General features: G+C 39.5%; 2 protein-coding genes across 3 annotated transcripts in view; one reads left to right on the forward strand and one right to left on the reverse strand.

The window, feature by feature from the left end:
* The window catches only part of LOC133611942 (transmembrane protein 116), a 485,483-nt gene that overhangs the window by 236,134 nt on the left and 235,228 nt on the right, over positions 1–14,121 (reverse strand). The window lies entirely within an intron of this gene.
* LOC133611945 (ADP-ribosylation factor 4-like) lies at positions 12–13,697 on the forward strand. Of its 2 annotated transcripts, XM_061969139.2 has the most exons (6): positions 12–168; positions 2,166–2,246; positions 2,347–2,456; positions 6,475–6,546; positions 12,227–12,352; positions 12,420–13,697. In XM_061969139.2, the coding sequence occupies exons 1-6, from the start codon at positions 102–104 to the stop codon at positions 12,501–12,503; spliced, it is 540 nt and encodes a 179-aa protein (XP_061825123.2). In that variant the 5' UTR covers positions 12–101; the 3' UTR covers positions 12,504–13,697. The 2 variants fall into 2 exon arrangements, with proteins under 2 accessions (XP_061825123.2, XP_061825124.2); XM_061969140.2 differs by lacking the exon at positions 6,475–6,546.

Genomic DNA, 14,121 nt, shown 5'->3' on the forward strand with positions numbered 1-14,121 from the left:
CAGGTGTTGTGGCAGAGTCTCCTGGTGAAACAACCTCAACGCTTCGTACGGGGCTTCAACATCCACCTTTTACCCAAACTATCACACACCACACTCCATTCATGGGGCTGGCATTATCTTCAGTCTTCGGACGACTTTCTGGCAAAAACCAAATCAGGATTTTGATGGGTGAGTACAAAAAAGCGTTGTTTTGACGGTTAGCTTAGCTTAGCTTAGCTACTTGCTAGCTTGCGCGAAGCCTCGTCGTTTTCACAAGTTAAAGTTTGAAAAAAATACATAAACAAGGGCTCCCAATTGACGGACAACATATGAAGGTTCACTTTAGTGGCGTAAACGTGGTAAAATAGTCATGAGTCAATAAACAAATGAGTTAATTTTTAAAGGCAGTTTGTCAACTGGAAGTCGACGTTTTCCTCTGCTGTCGCAGGGAAGTAATTTAACTCTTCTTTGAAACATATTTATTTAACTCTTCTTTGAGACATCTACATATTTATTTTTAACTCTTTGATACATATCTACATATTTATTTAACTCTTCTTTGAATACATATTTATTTTTAACTTTGTTACATATCTACATATTTATTTAACTCTTCTTTGAAAATTATCTACATATTTATTTTTAACTCTTTGATACATATCTACATATTTATTTATAACTCTTCTTTGATACATATCTACATATTTATTTAACTCTTTGAAACATATCTACATATTTATTTAACTCTTATTTGAAACATATCTTCATATTTATTTAACTCTTCCTTGAAATATATCTACATATTTATTTTTAACTCTTCTTTGATACATATCTACATATATTGAACTCTTCTTTGAAACATATCTTCAGATTTATTTAACTCTTCCTTGAAATATATCTACATATTTAACTCTTCCTTGAAATATATCTACATATTTATTTTTAACTCTTTGAAACATATCTACATATTTATTTAACTCTTCGAAACATATCTACATATTTATTTTTAACTCTTTAATACATGTCTACATATTTATTTAACTCTTTGAAACATATCTACATATTTATTTACCTCTTCTTTGAAACATCTACATATTTATTTTTAACTCTTTGATACATATCTACATATTTATTTTTCACTCTTTGAAACATATCTACATATTTATTTTTAACTCTTGATACATATCTACATATTTATTTTTAACTTTTTTGAAACATCTACATATTCTACCTTATTTTTAACTCTTCTATGAAACATATCTACATATTTTTAACTTTGAAACATATCTACATATTTATTTTTAACTCTTTGATACATATCTACATATTTATTTTTAACTCTTTGATACATATCTACATATTTATTTTTAACTTTTCTTTGAAACATCTACATATTTATTTTTAACTCTTTGAAACATCTATATATTTATTTTTAACTCTGATACATATCTACATATTTAATTTTAACTCTTCTTTGAAACATCTACATATTCTGCCTTATTTTTAACTCTTCTATGAAACATATCTACATATTTATTTTTAACTTTGAAACTTATCTACATATTTATTTTTAACTCTTTGAAACATATCTACATATTCTGCCTTATTTTCAACTCTTCTTTTAAACATCTACATATTCTGCCATATTTTCAACAGTAGATGAACTCTTCTTTGAAACATATCTACATATTTATTTTTAACTCTTTAAAACTTATCTACGTATTCTGCCTTATTTTCAACTCTTCTTTGAAACATATCTACATATTCTGCATTATTTTCAACAAAATAGTTTCCAATTAATTGTCTTGTGTAATATTATGTAGAACTTAGGCCCACAGAGTAGTCATTTTTGACATTGTTTTCCCACGCCAGTTTCTATTTGATAAAAAACCCATAGAGTTTGTCAAAGTATTTTTGGAGCAGACCTTTGAGGGCAGGGGTAACATTAGGGAAAAACAAAACAAAAAAAACGTCATGTTCAAAGGCAAAATGAATTGATTTGGTTTCTACCGAGCAAAACAAAAGCTATTTAGGGACTAGACGAGGCCCTAACCATAATATATTGTTAGCATCCCTGTTTTGGAAAAAAGCAAGTTGTGATGTCTCTTTGTTTTATTATGTAATATTTGACATGTTGTCATCCTCCCGTGTTGTAACTTGTCATTTCTCAACATTCCCGTCCCTAGTCGGGCTGGATGCTGCTGGGAAAACCACCATCTTATACAAACTGAAGCTCGGCGAAATTGTAACAACCATCCCCACTATTGGTAAGACCTGGGGACTTTGTAATCACCTCAATGCTAATTAATATTGATTATGATTGTACACAACCTCGTTTACCTTTTATTTTATTTCCTCCTTGGACAGGTTTCAACGTGGAGACCGTAGAGTATCAGAACATCAGTTTCACGGTGTGTGATGTGGGCGGTCAGGACAAGATCGGGCCCCTGTGGAGGCATTATTTCCAGAACACACAGGTATTATGGCTAATGTGGAGGCATTATTTCCAGAACCCACAGCAGGGTTTCCCGCAGTGCTTTGTTGTTAAGGCGGGTGCCTTAACAACAAAGAGCCACCGCCTAAACTAAAGTCTTAACAAGGTGCTCCGCTTGGTTATGCCTCTGCCTCTGTCAGTACGTCTCTGCAGCCAATCAGCAGTGCGTATTTAGAGCGCATGTAACAGCCAATCAGCAGTGCGTATTCAGAGCGCTTGGAGTCAGTGCTCCAGTGGTGGGGTGAGCAGAAAGGTGTTTAGCAGGTGAGCATAAGGCAGCGGACTCTCCCCAAATTATAATAAACACCTCAAAGTCAACTACTAGTGACATCACTATGAGCCCGTTGACGTTTTAGAAACATAAGCGGCAGCTCAGCTCGCTCGCAGTCCTTGAGGTGAAGGCTAATTAGCTTTTAGCGTAACGTTAGCTCATTTTGCGGTGTGTGTGTGCGTGCTACAAACAGAAAACCCCTGTGTCTGAGAGTGACAAGCATTATTGACCTACAGTTAACAACAAAGTTATTTCACTTTACCTTTTTTCTGTGTTGATTGAGCTGTGTTGAAGCAGCAAAAAAGGACAATATGTTAAATGAAGAGTTTCCTGAAGCTGTCTCTGATAGTTGATATAATAATGTAACTGCATCATAAAGCCTACATGAACGCTATGGTGTTCAGGGATGAATAGCCTCTCGTATTGCTATTGTACTATTTTTTTCAGCTATAATTACCGTATTTTTCGGACTATAAGTCGCAGTTTTTTCCATAGTTTGGCCGGGCTCCAGTGCGACTTATGTTTTTTTCCTTTTTTATTATGCATTTTCGGCAGGTGCGACTTATACTCCGAAAAATACGGTACATTAATCATTAGTAATGTAGCAGCCTAGTTTTTAATGGCAGGGTCCCTGCTATCACATGTTGATACAAATATATAACAGTTACATAATAAAAATAAATTACAGGCTTCCCAAATGCTGTAATAAATTAAGCATGATGAGTTGAGAATATGTCAGCATGTGGCCCTATTTTTAACTCTTTTTTTTCAAACACTTATTGGAAACGCTTACTTACAGTAAGTCATTAATTTGACTTATTAAGTCATTATTTTGACTTAGTAAGTCATTATTTTGTCATTATTTTGATTTAGTAAATTACTAAGTCAAAATATTGACTTACTAAGTCATAATAATGACATACTTAGTGTCTCAGGTAACTAGGACTGTTTTGTGTATTTTTACTTTACGGAAAAAATATCGAGATATATATAGTATATCGGCATATGGAGCGGAAAACACAACCAAAAATTGTAGGCTTCTTCATGCGACGAAGCCGGCCTACGTCACCACAGTCTGTAGTCTATTACCCCCCCCCAGGCTGTGGTGGCAGCGATGAGATGGAGACGTGATGGCGACAGGCCAAGTTACGCTGTTCCTTACACCCACCTACCCCTTTCCCCCTGGAGAGACACCACCTTAACTAACATATTTTCTGGGGGAAATACTGCACAGGTATTAGGGCTAATGTGGAGGCATTATTTCCAGAACACACGGGTATTGGGGCTAATGTGGAGGCATTATTTCCAGAACATACAGGTATTATGGCTAATGTGGAGTAGGGATGTCCCGATCCGATATTTGGATCGGATCGGCTGCTGATATTTGCCAAAAATTGCGTATCGCCAAGGCATGGGAAAATGCCGATCCAGATCCAGTTTAAAAAAAAAACTCCGGTCCGTGTTTTCCAACGCACCGATTTAAATAATACATTCCACTTTTCTGCTGCTCCGTAATTTCCGTACCGCATTTTCCAGCACACCTTCAACACATCCACATGTCTGTGAATTCTCACGCAGTTGCTTTTAGCTGCTGGCATTACACGACAGGCTCTTCTCACTCTTTCTTGTGTCTCCCTCTCACAGACAGCAGCGCGCCTTCTTACACACGTCACATACTGTCACGACACACGTCACATACTGTCACGACACACGTCACATACTGTCACGTCATACGTCACATACGTATACGTCCTCCCCGAGCAGAGAGGTAGCAGCATGGCTAACGTTAGCTGTGATGCTAGCGCAGCCGTGCGAGCAACGCTCCCTCTAAGGTGCTCGCCTATGCAATTGCGCACTGTTTAAGCGTCCTCTGCGCATAGCAAATCTATGCCACGCACAAAATCTAATAAAAAAATAAGCGCATAACGATTTTCAACACACGGACACGACAGAGAAAACAGTTTTCGTCATCATTGTTCAAATATTGTGACGTCTGTCGAGACGCTTATCTCCATTCGGTGCCACACACCCACACCATCAAAATGCTGAGGCAAAAATTTCCACAACACCGTATGAAAAAATTTGTGATTTTTTTTTTAGTTGTGATTTCCTTCTCTGCATGAAAGTTTAAAAGTAGCATATATTAATGCAGTATGAAGAAGAATGTTTTAATATAGACATGCAAGCCTTGAAAGAAAATTTTGAAAATCAATACTACATTTCCTGCAAATGGGTGCATTTCTACCCTATATTTTAACTTTAGATTTATTCTCATATCAAACTCTTTTGGCTGTCTTTTTGACACTTACATCCGGCTCCCCCTCCACACCCTGGATTATAAATAATGTAGATAATTCAATGTGATTATCTTGTGTGATGACTGTATTATGATGATAGTATATATCTGATAGTATATATCTGTATCATGAATCAATTTAAGTGGACCCCGACTTAAACAAGTTGAAAAACTTATTGGGGTGTTACCATTTAGTGGTCAATTGTACGGAATATGTACTTCACTGTGCAACCTACTAATAAAAGTCTCAATCAATCAAAACACATAGAATCATCATACTGCTGTGATTATATGCATCAAGTGTTCATTCAAGGCTAAGGCAAAATATCGAGATATATATTGTGTATCGCTATATGGCCTTAAAATATCGCAATATTAAAAAAAGGCCATATCGCCCAGCCCTAGTTCAATGATGCCATTTCTGTTTGTCATGTATAATTTTGTCTATTTTGTGTTTATCCTTGAATAAACAGGTCAGTTTCTTGTTACCAACCATTGTGTATTATTCAAACTCCCCTAATTCAGCTGGCTAGTTGTTATCAAGAGTACTAAAACCCTTTTCAACATGATTCTGACAACTAAGTTGGCTAAATAACTTTAAACTTTAATACATGCTCGGATAGGCCAGTATCGGTCAGTATCGGTATCGGATCGGAAATGCAAAAACAATATTGGTATCGGATCGGAAGTGCAAAAACCTGGATCGGGACATCCCTAATGTGGAGGCATTATTTCCAGAACACACAGGTATCGGGGCTAATCAAGCCGAAGTCTCCGACAAAGCAATGTATACTCTTGATTAGTCATGTGTTTGTCTCACTTAAATGTTGTTACTCACCACACCAGTTATTTACAGCATGTGATCTCAGTGTGTTCACAGTTAAAACACCACACGCTATGCCTACTATATACAGTACAGGCCAAAAGTTTGGACACACTTTCTCATTTCAATGCGTTGTCTTTATTTTCATGACTATTTACATTGTAGATTGTCACATCAAAACTATGAATGAACACTTGTGGAGTTATGTACTTAACAAAAAAAAGGTGAAATAACTGAAAACATGTTTTATATTGTGGTTTCTTCAAAATAGCCACCCTTTGCTCTGATTACTGCTTTGCATACTCTTGGCATTCTCTCCATGAGCTTCAAGAAGTAGTCACCTGAAATGGTTTTCACTTCACAGGTGTGCCTTATCAGGGTTGATTAGTGGAATTTCTTGCTTTATTAATGGGGTTGGGTCAATCAGTTGTGTTGGGAATGAGAAGGTGTGTCCAAACTTTTGGCCTGTACTGTGTTGCAGCTAGCTCATTACTCATGTTAAACTTCCTTTTTATGTTTGGCTGTGCAAATTATAGATCAAATGATTATTTACTTTTATGAACGTGGAAGCATACAATTAGCTAACTATGTCGATTGCTTTTATCTGGCAGGGCCTCATCTTTGTAGTGGACAGCAATGACCGAGAAAGAGTGCAGGAGGCTGCAGATGAGCTCTCAAAGATGGTATGTATGCAACTCAAAACTAAGAATTCTTATATTTTTAAAGGTAGATTTATAGTCTGTGAGAATATTGAGGCTGTAGTATCCAGTAATTTTGAAAATTCAGTAAAATCCCCGCTGTCAGAAGAAATGGCAAATAAACACAAGCTCAGTGTTGGTCAACAACAATCCAGGTTCAAGCTTTAAATGTGCATCATACATGTATTAACACATTTTAAAGAATAAAACATGTAGGTACTAAAGGGCTAGGCCAGGGGTCGGCAACCCGCGGCTCTTTGATCACTCTGATGCGGCTCAGCTTTTTTCCCGGGAGATTTCCGGATTTTGGTGCCTCTTGCAGAAAACTCCCGGGATTTATATTCACCTATTTTCACACTAACAATAATAATAAGGGCGTGCCATGATGGTACAGTATTTAGCGCCCTCTGCAATCTGTACAAACATCGTGCCAGCCCATCCTTTTGTTGTATGCATCTTTGACTTGCACACGTAAGTGACAGCAAGGCATACTTGGTCAACAGCCGCACAGGTTACACTGACGGTGGCCATATAAAACAACTTCAACACTCTTACTAATAATGCGCCACACTTTGAACCAAAACCAAACAAGAATGACAAACACATTTCGGGAGAACATCTGCACCTTAACACAACATAAACACAACAGAACAAATACCCAGAATCCCATGCAGCCCTGACTCTTCCGGGCTACATTATGCACCCCTGCTACCACCAAACCCCGCCCCCACCCCAACCCTGCTCCCCCACACATCAACCCCCCCCCCCCCCCCCCCCCTCCGTGCGTCGGTTGAGGTGGGCAGGGTTTGGTAGCGGGGGTGTATAATGTAGCCCGGAAGAGTTAGGGCTGCATGGGATTCTGGGTATTTGTTCTGTTGTGTTCATGTTGTGTTACGGTGCAGATGTTCTCCCGAAATGTGTTTGTAATTCTTGTTTGGTGTGGGTCCACAGTGTGGCGCATATTAGTAAGAGTGTTAAAGTTTTTTATACCGCCACCGTCAGTGTAACCTGTGTGGTTGTTGACCAAGTATGCCTTGCTGTCGCTTACGTGAGCAAGCAGAAGCCTTACGCAACTTGTAGCTGGGCCGGCTGGTTGTAGTGGGCGCTAAATGCTGTACCATCACGGCCCGTTCGAGAGAACAGTTGCCCTGAAATTCGAAGTCTGCCGGAAGAATCGGGAGGGATGGGAAGTATGACGCTGTCAAGCGCCATTCATATAAAAGTCGCGGACCGCACTAACATTCAATTTTCATATTAAGGTGTGGGCAGCGTGTCTGAGACTCTTGGTTTATACATAGCACAAAGCAAAAAAAAAACTTTGTATGCAGTGTTATTTCATTTTAAATTTCAAAAGATTTTTGTGGCTCCCATTGTTTTCTTTAATTTGTGAAACTGGTCAAAATGGCTCTTTGAGTGGTAAATGTTGCCGACCCCTGGGCTAGGCGATATGGATGGAAACTTTATCACAATATAAGTGTCTTATATCGGTAGATAGCGAACATTTTTGATATTTATTATGACTTATCGAAAAAAAGCACCAGGAGAAAAACATATAATGTATTCAAAATGTAACCTTCCTCTGATTATAAACCCCTTAGCTATCAAGGAAGAAAGGAAATGTTAACACAAGCAGTCAATTTAACAAACATTGAACACTTCACAATGGGGGTGTAACGGTATGTGTATTTGTACTGAACCGTTTCGGTACGGGGGTTTCGGTTTGGAGGTGTACCGAACGAGTTTCCACACGGACATATTAAGTAGCGTACCGCACGTTATGTAAACAATGCACACCGAGGCACAACACACACCGGGTTACGATAGACTGACCATACGTCCTCTTTTCAGGGGCTGTCCGGGCGGAGTCTCTTAAATGCCTCAAATGTCCGGCATTTTGAGTTAGGGTTGTGTGTATTTTCAATGTACGTTCAGGGTTCAGAAGGGGTTAAAAACAAAACAAATTGTGGAGGTGTGCGCGTAGCAGCATTGGTGAGGGAGGGGCAGAGACAGAGAGAGTGAGAGAGTTATGATAAACGCGCATGCGTCGCCAGGCTTTGCTTTTTATCCATAGATTTATCAGATTGAATTTTTTATTATCTATAGCAGGGGTGTCAAAAGTGTTCCCCGGAGGCCATTTGCGGCCCACAGCTAATGTTTTAAAGGCCCACGGCACATTCTAAAAATACTATTAAAATAAACAAAAACATAACAAAAGTGAAATAAAAAAGCTTAAAGGTTAAATCCATCCATTTTCTACCGCTTATTCCCTTTTGGGGTCGCGGGGGGCGCTGGAGCCTATCTCAGCTACAATCAGGCGGAAGGCGGTGTACACCCTGGACAAGTCGCCACCTCATCGCAGGGCTAAAGGTTAAATGTAATTTCGAAAAAATTGCAATGTTGAGATTTTGCAAATTTGGTTTTACTGTACCGAAAATGAACCGTACCGTGACCTCTAAACCGAGGTACGTACCGAACCGAAATTTTTGTGTACCGTTACACCCCTACTTCACAATCACCTCTTTTAAATGAAGGTGCAATAATAAGGAATGTGTAATAAATGCTTAATAAAGTGTAACAAAATAGTAATGATAACGAATGTAAACATACAGACACCTGAGAACTATTTTCTTCAGGTTTAGTGCCAGGAGGTTACGGCTGTGCTCAGGTAAGCACAGCTAAGGTGGTGTGGCATTACCAATCTTAGTAGGGACCAGCGCCTTGCATCATTTACAGACCACGTTGGTCTGACTACGGTCCGTTTTTTTTGGTATATGAAATAGTTCAGGCAACTGCAGAATAAATAAAGCGGGAGGTGTGGTAACATTTCTCTGTGTACCTGCTCATGTAGGAGTTGTGGGCAACGAGTTAGCAGACAGATATGCAAAACAAGCAACCACTAAAACAGAAGTAAACATAGAGATTAAGCACAGTAAAGAAGAACATAATTAAGATAGAACACAATAAAAAGTGGCAGGATAATTGGAATAAGGAAACAAAAGGTAGGGAGTATTACAAAGTCCAGAGGAGAGTAGGTGTAATGAGAGGAGGCAATAGAAATAGGGAGGAAGAAGACATTATTACTAGAATGAGATTAGGACATACATATCTAAATAGTTCATTGAAATTGATAGGGAAACATAATACAGGGATATGTGACTATAACCATCAGATAGAAAGTGTAGGCATACTTGCCAACCCTCCCGGATTTTCCGGGAGACTCCCGAAATTCAGCGCCTCTCCCGAAAACCTCCCGGGACAAATTTTCTCCCGAAATTCAGGCGGAGCTGGAGGCCACGCCCCCTCCAGCTCCATGCGGACCTGAGTGACGTGTTGACAGCCTGTTCTCACGTCCGCTTTCCTACAATATAAACAGCTAATGATGGAGGGCGAGTTCTTGGTTTCTTATGTGGGTTTATTGTTAGGCAGTTTCATTAACGTCCTCCCAGCGCGGTAACAACACACAACAACAGCAGTCAAGTTTTCGTCTACCGTAAAGCAGTTCGTCTGCCGTAAACAGCAAAGTTGTGACACTTTTAAACAGGACAATACTGCCATCTACTTTACATGCATATGTGACCCACCCATAATGTGTCACATTTTTGTGTTGATTTATTTATTTTATTTTGTGGTTTGAATTCGTTTTTGGAGCTGTCATTACACATTTATCAGTATTCACATTGGTCAGTAGGGGGCAGTAGGGCGTTTCTTCCCAATTGAATGCTATCACCTGCAGACCGGAAGTGTCTTGTCATTCTGATGAGCGCGACCAGTCTGTGAACAATTGAAACGTCCTGTGTGCTTTTTCCTCCTGTATAACAGGTTAGTTTTGGTGAATCAACTCACTGAATAATATCCATGTGATCTTTATAAGTTTAAGTACACATTCTGATGGTGGAGCCTAACTCTAAAGTGTTTGTGAGTTGTAGTTTGTATTTGTGAATGAATCCAGTGCACAGCTGCAGTAATCAATACAAAAAGGCGACGTGAGTGCGCAATGTTTATATAGGAACTTCTGATCCTAATTCAGACTCCCAAATTAGAGCTCCCGTTTTCTTATTGATTTTATAATGTATATTTGCATAATGTGTGTGTTCTGAAATAGTGACAGAGAATAGAACAAGGATGGACAATTCAACCCTTAACTCAACAATGAGTAGATGAGTGTTATGTGTGTGTATACCGTATTTTCCGCACTATTAGCCGCACCTAAAAACCACAAATTTACTCAAAAGCTGACAGTGCGGCTTATAACCCGGTGCGCTTTATATATGGATTAATATTAAGATTCATTTTCATAAAGTTTAGGTCTCGCAACTACGGTAAACAGCCGCCATCTTTTTTCCCCATAGAAGAGGAAGCGCTTCTTCTTCTACTGTAAGCAACCACCCGCCCCCGTAGAAGAAGAAGAAGCGCGCGGATATTACGTTTCATTTCCTTTGTGTGTTTACATCTGTAAAGACCACAAAATGGCTCCTACTAAGCGACAGGTTTCTGGTTCATGAAAAGACGCAATCTCTCCATCTGCACACGGACTACTATTTCACAGCAACTGCCTAAAGACTTTCAAGAAAAGCTGGCTACTTTCCGTGCATATTGTAAAAACAAGATAGCTGAAAAAAAGATCCGGCCAGAGAACATTATCAACATGGACGAGGTTCCGCTGACTTTTGATATTCCTGTGAACCGCACTGTGGATACAACGGGAGCACGTACGGTGAATATTCGCACCACAGGGAATGAGAAGTCATCCTTCACTGTGGTTCTAGCTTGCCATGCTAATGGCCAGAAACTTCCACCCATGGTGATATTCAAAAGGAAGACCTTGCCAAAAGAGACCTTTCCAGCCGGCGTCATCATAAAAGCTAACTCGAAGGGATGGATGGATGAAGAAAAGATGAGCGAGTGGTTAAGGGAAGTTTACGCAAAGAGGCCGGGTGGCTTTTTTCACGCAGCTCCGTCCATGTTGATATACGACTCCATGCGCGCCCACATCACGCTGGTTTTTAATATATTATTAAAGTTTGACTGACCTATCTGACTGTTTTTTTGACATTCCCTTTAGCGCAGTTAGATGCGGCTTATAACACGGGGCGGCTTATAGGTGGACAAAGTTTTGAAATATGCCGTTCATTGAAGGCGCGGCTTATAACCCAGGGCGGCTTATGGTGCGGAAAATACGGTATGTGTAAATAAATGAACACTGAAATTCAAGTATTTCTTTTATATATATATATATATATATATATATAGCTAGAATTCACTGAAAGTCAAGTATTTCTTATATATATATCTTAACCACGCCCCCACGCCCCACCTCCTGAAATCGGAGGTCTCAAGGTTGGCAAGTATGAGTGTAGGACATGTTTTAATACATTGTAGGAAATACAATAGAAAAAGGGAAATACTGGAAAGTAAGTTAGCAAAAGAGGAGATTAGGTTAGCAGTGGAAGATATTTTAGGATTGCACTCAGAACACACAGGTTATAAAGCATTATACACATATTTTAAAAACACTGGGTTAAATAAGAGTATAGAGTGGGGATCCACCTCGGTCCACACTCCATTTCAGTAGGTGGCGGTAATGCACACCAGAAGGTTGCTTGCCAACCGCCATTAAACAAAAGAAGACATTTGGTGTTGTCAAGTCTGGTGTTTGTGCTTGCAGTTGCAGGAGCAGGAGTTGAGCGACGCCGTTCTGCTGGTCTTCGCCAACAAACAGGACCTCCCCAACGCCCTGACAGTCAGCGATCTCTCAGACAGACTGCGTCTCAATGCCCTCCGCACCAAAGCTGTAAGTCACTCCAGACTCCCAATGCAGAAAGCATCCTTCTCCTCACTTCCTCATTGCATCCCCACAGTGGCACATTGAGTCCACCTGCGCCACCCAAGGCACCGGGCTGTATGAAGGACTGGAATGGCTTGCCACAGAGCTGTCCAAGTAGATGGACCGGACGGATGAAAGAGTGACCTTTTCACGGACATTCAATCGGGAAACATTTGGTCCTCCAGCAGCAGACTAGTAGGAGGATGTTTTTTGATTGGGATGGTTAAGTCCCCAACTTGTATCTTGAAGCCTATTCCATATTATCTTTGATTAGTTTGCTTTATTCTTCTTACCTTTGCATTCCATTCTAAGACCAGCAATCCTTTTGAACACAATGCAACTGAATTCTTGAACAGTTGATGGTCGTGTGGCCTAACATTCAGTGAACCATGTTGCCTGCCACTAAATGAATCCACAAAGGAACATTGTGCCTTCCTTTTGCCCTCTTGCACCAACGCAATCTTTTTTGGGGAGCAAAAAAACGAAGTTGGATGTGTTTATAAGCAACTTGTAGTTTGCATGAACCTAAACAACAGTCATTCCAGTCTAGCAAAGAAACGGCCAACCAGACCAGGAACATACTAACATAGACCAGGCGGTAGCATGACATGATCAAGTAGCATTTGTTTGTTTTTCTTTGTGGCAGCAAGCACTTGAAAAACACTTCATAATTATCTGTAATTAGAGATGTCCAATAATATCGGACTGCCGATATTATCGGCCGATAAATTCTTTAAAATGTAATATAGGAAATTATCGGGAACAGTTTAAAAAGTAAAATTTATGACTTTTTAAAACGCCGCTGTGTACACGGACGTAGGGAGAAGTACAGAGCGCCATAAACCTTAAAGGCACTGCCTTTGCGTGCCGGCCCAGTCACATAATATCTACGGCTTTTCACACACACACACGAGTGAATGCAACATACTTGGTCAACAGCCATACAGGTCACACTGAGGGTGGTCGTATGAACAACTTTAACACTGTTACAAATATGCGCCACACTGTGAACCTACACCAAACAATAATGACAAACACATTTCGGGAGAACATCCGCACCATAACAACATAAACACAACAGAACAAATACCCAGAACCCCTTGCAGCACTAACTCTTCCGGGACGCTACAATATACACTGCCGCTACCCCCTACCCCAACTCCGCCCACCTCAACGTCCTCATGCTCTCTCAGGGAGAGCATGTCCCAAATTCCAAGCTGCTTGTTTTGAGGCATGTTAAAAAAAATAATGCACTTTGTGACTTCAATAATAAAAAAATATGGCAGTGTCATGTTGGCATTTTTTTCCATAACTTGAGTTGATTTATTTTGGAAAACCTTGTTACATTGTTTAATGCATCCTGCGGGGCATCACAACAAAATTAGGCATAATAATGTGTTAATTCCACGACTGTATATATCGGTATCGGTTGATATCGGAATCGGTAATTAAGAGTTGGACAATCTCAGAATATCGGCAAAAAAGCCATTATCGGACATCTCTATCTGTAATATTTACAAATATATCATGCCTGCAGTTCCAGATAATTCAAGTATTTGATGTCAAATGGTTTGCAAAAAAATGTTTACTAGCATTACCTGATTGTTATTCGTAATGTATTTGTTTGGAAATTGTTTTTGAAAGGAAGAAAAATCTTTTGCAATCAACTCTTACGTCAAGTTAATACACACAACTAAGAAAAAAAGTATGGATTCAGTTTGAGTGTCATATTTAGT

The sequence above is a fragment of the Nerophis lumbriciformis genome, linkage group LG08 (genome assembly GCF_033978685.3).
Source record: "Nerophis lumbriciformis linkage group LG08, RoL_Nlum_v2.1, whole genome shotgun sequence".
NCBI classification, from domain to species: domain Eukaryota; kingdom Metazoa; phylum Chordata; class Actinopteri; order Syngnathiformes; family Syngnathidae; genus Nerophis; species Nerophis lumbriciformis.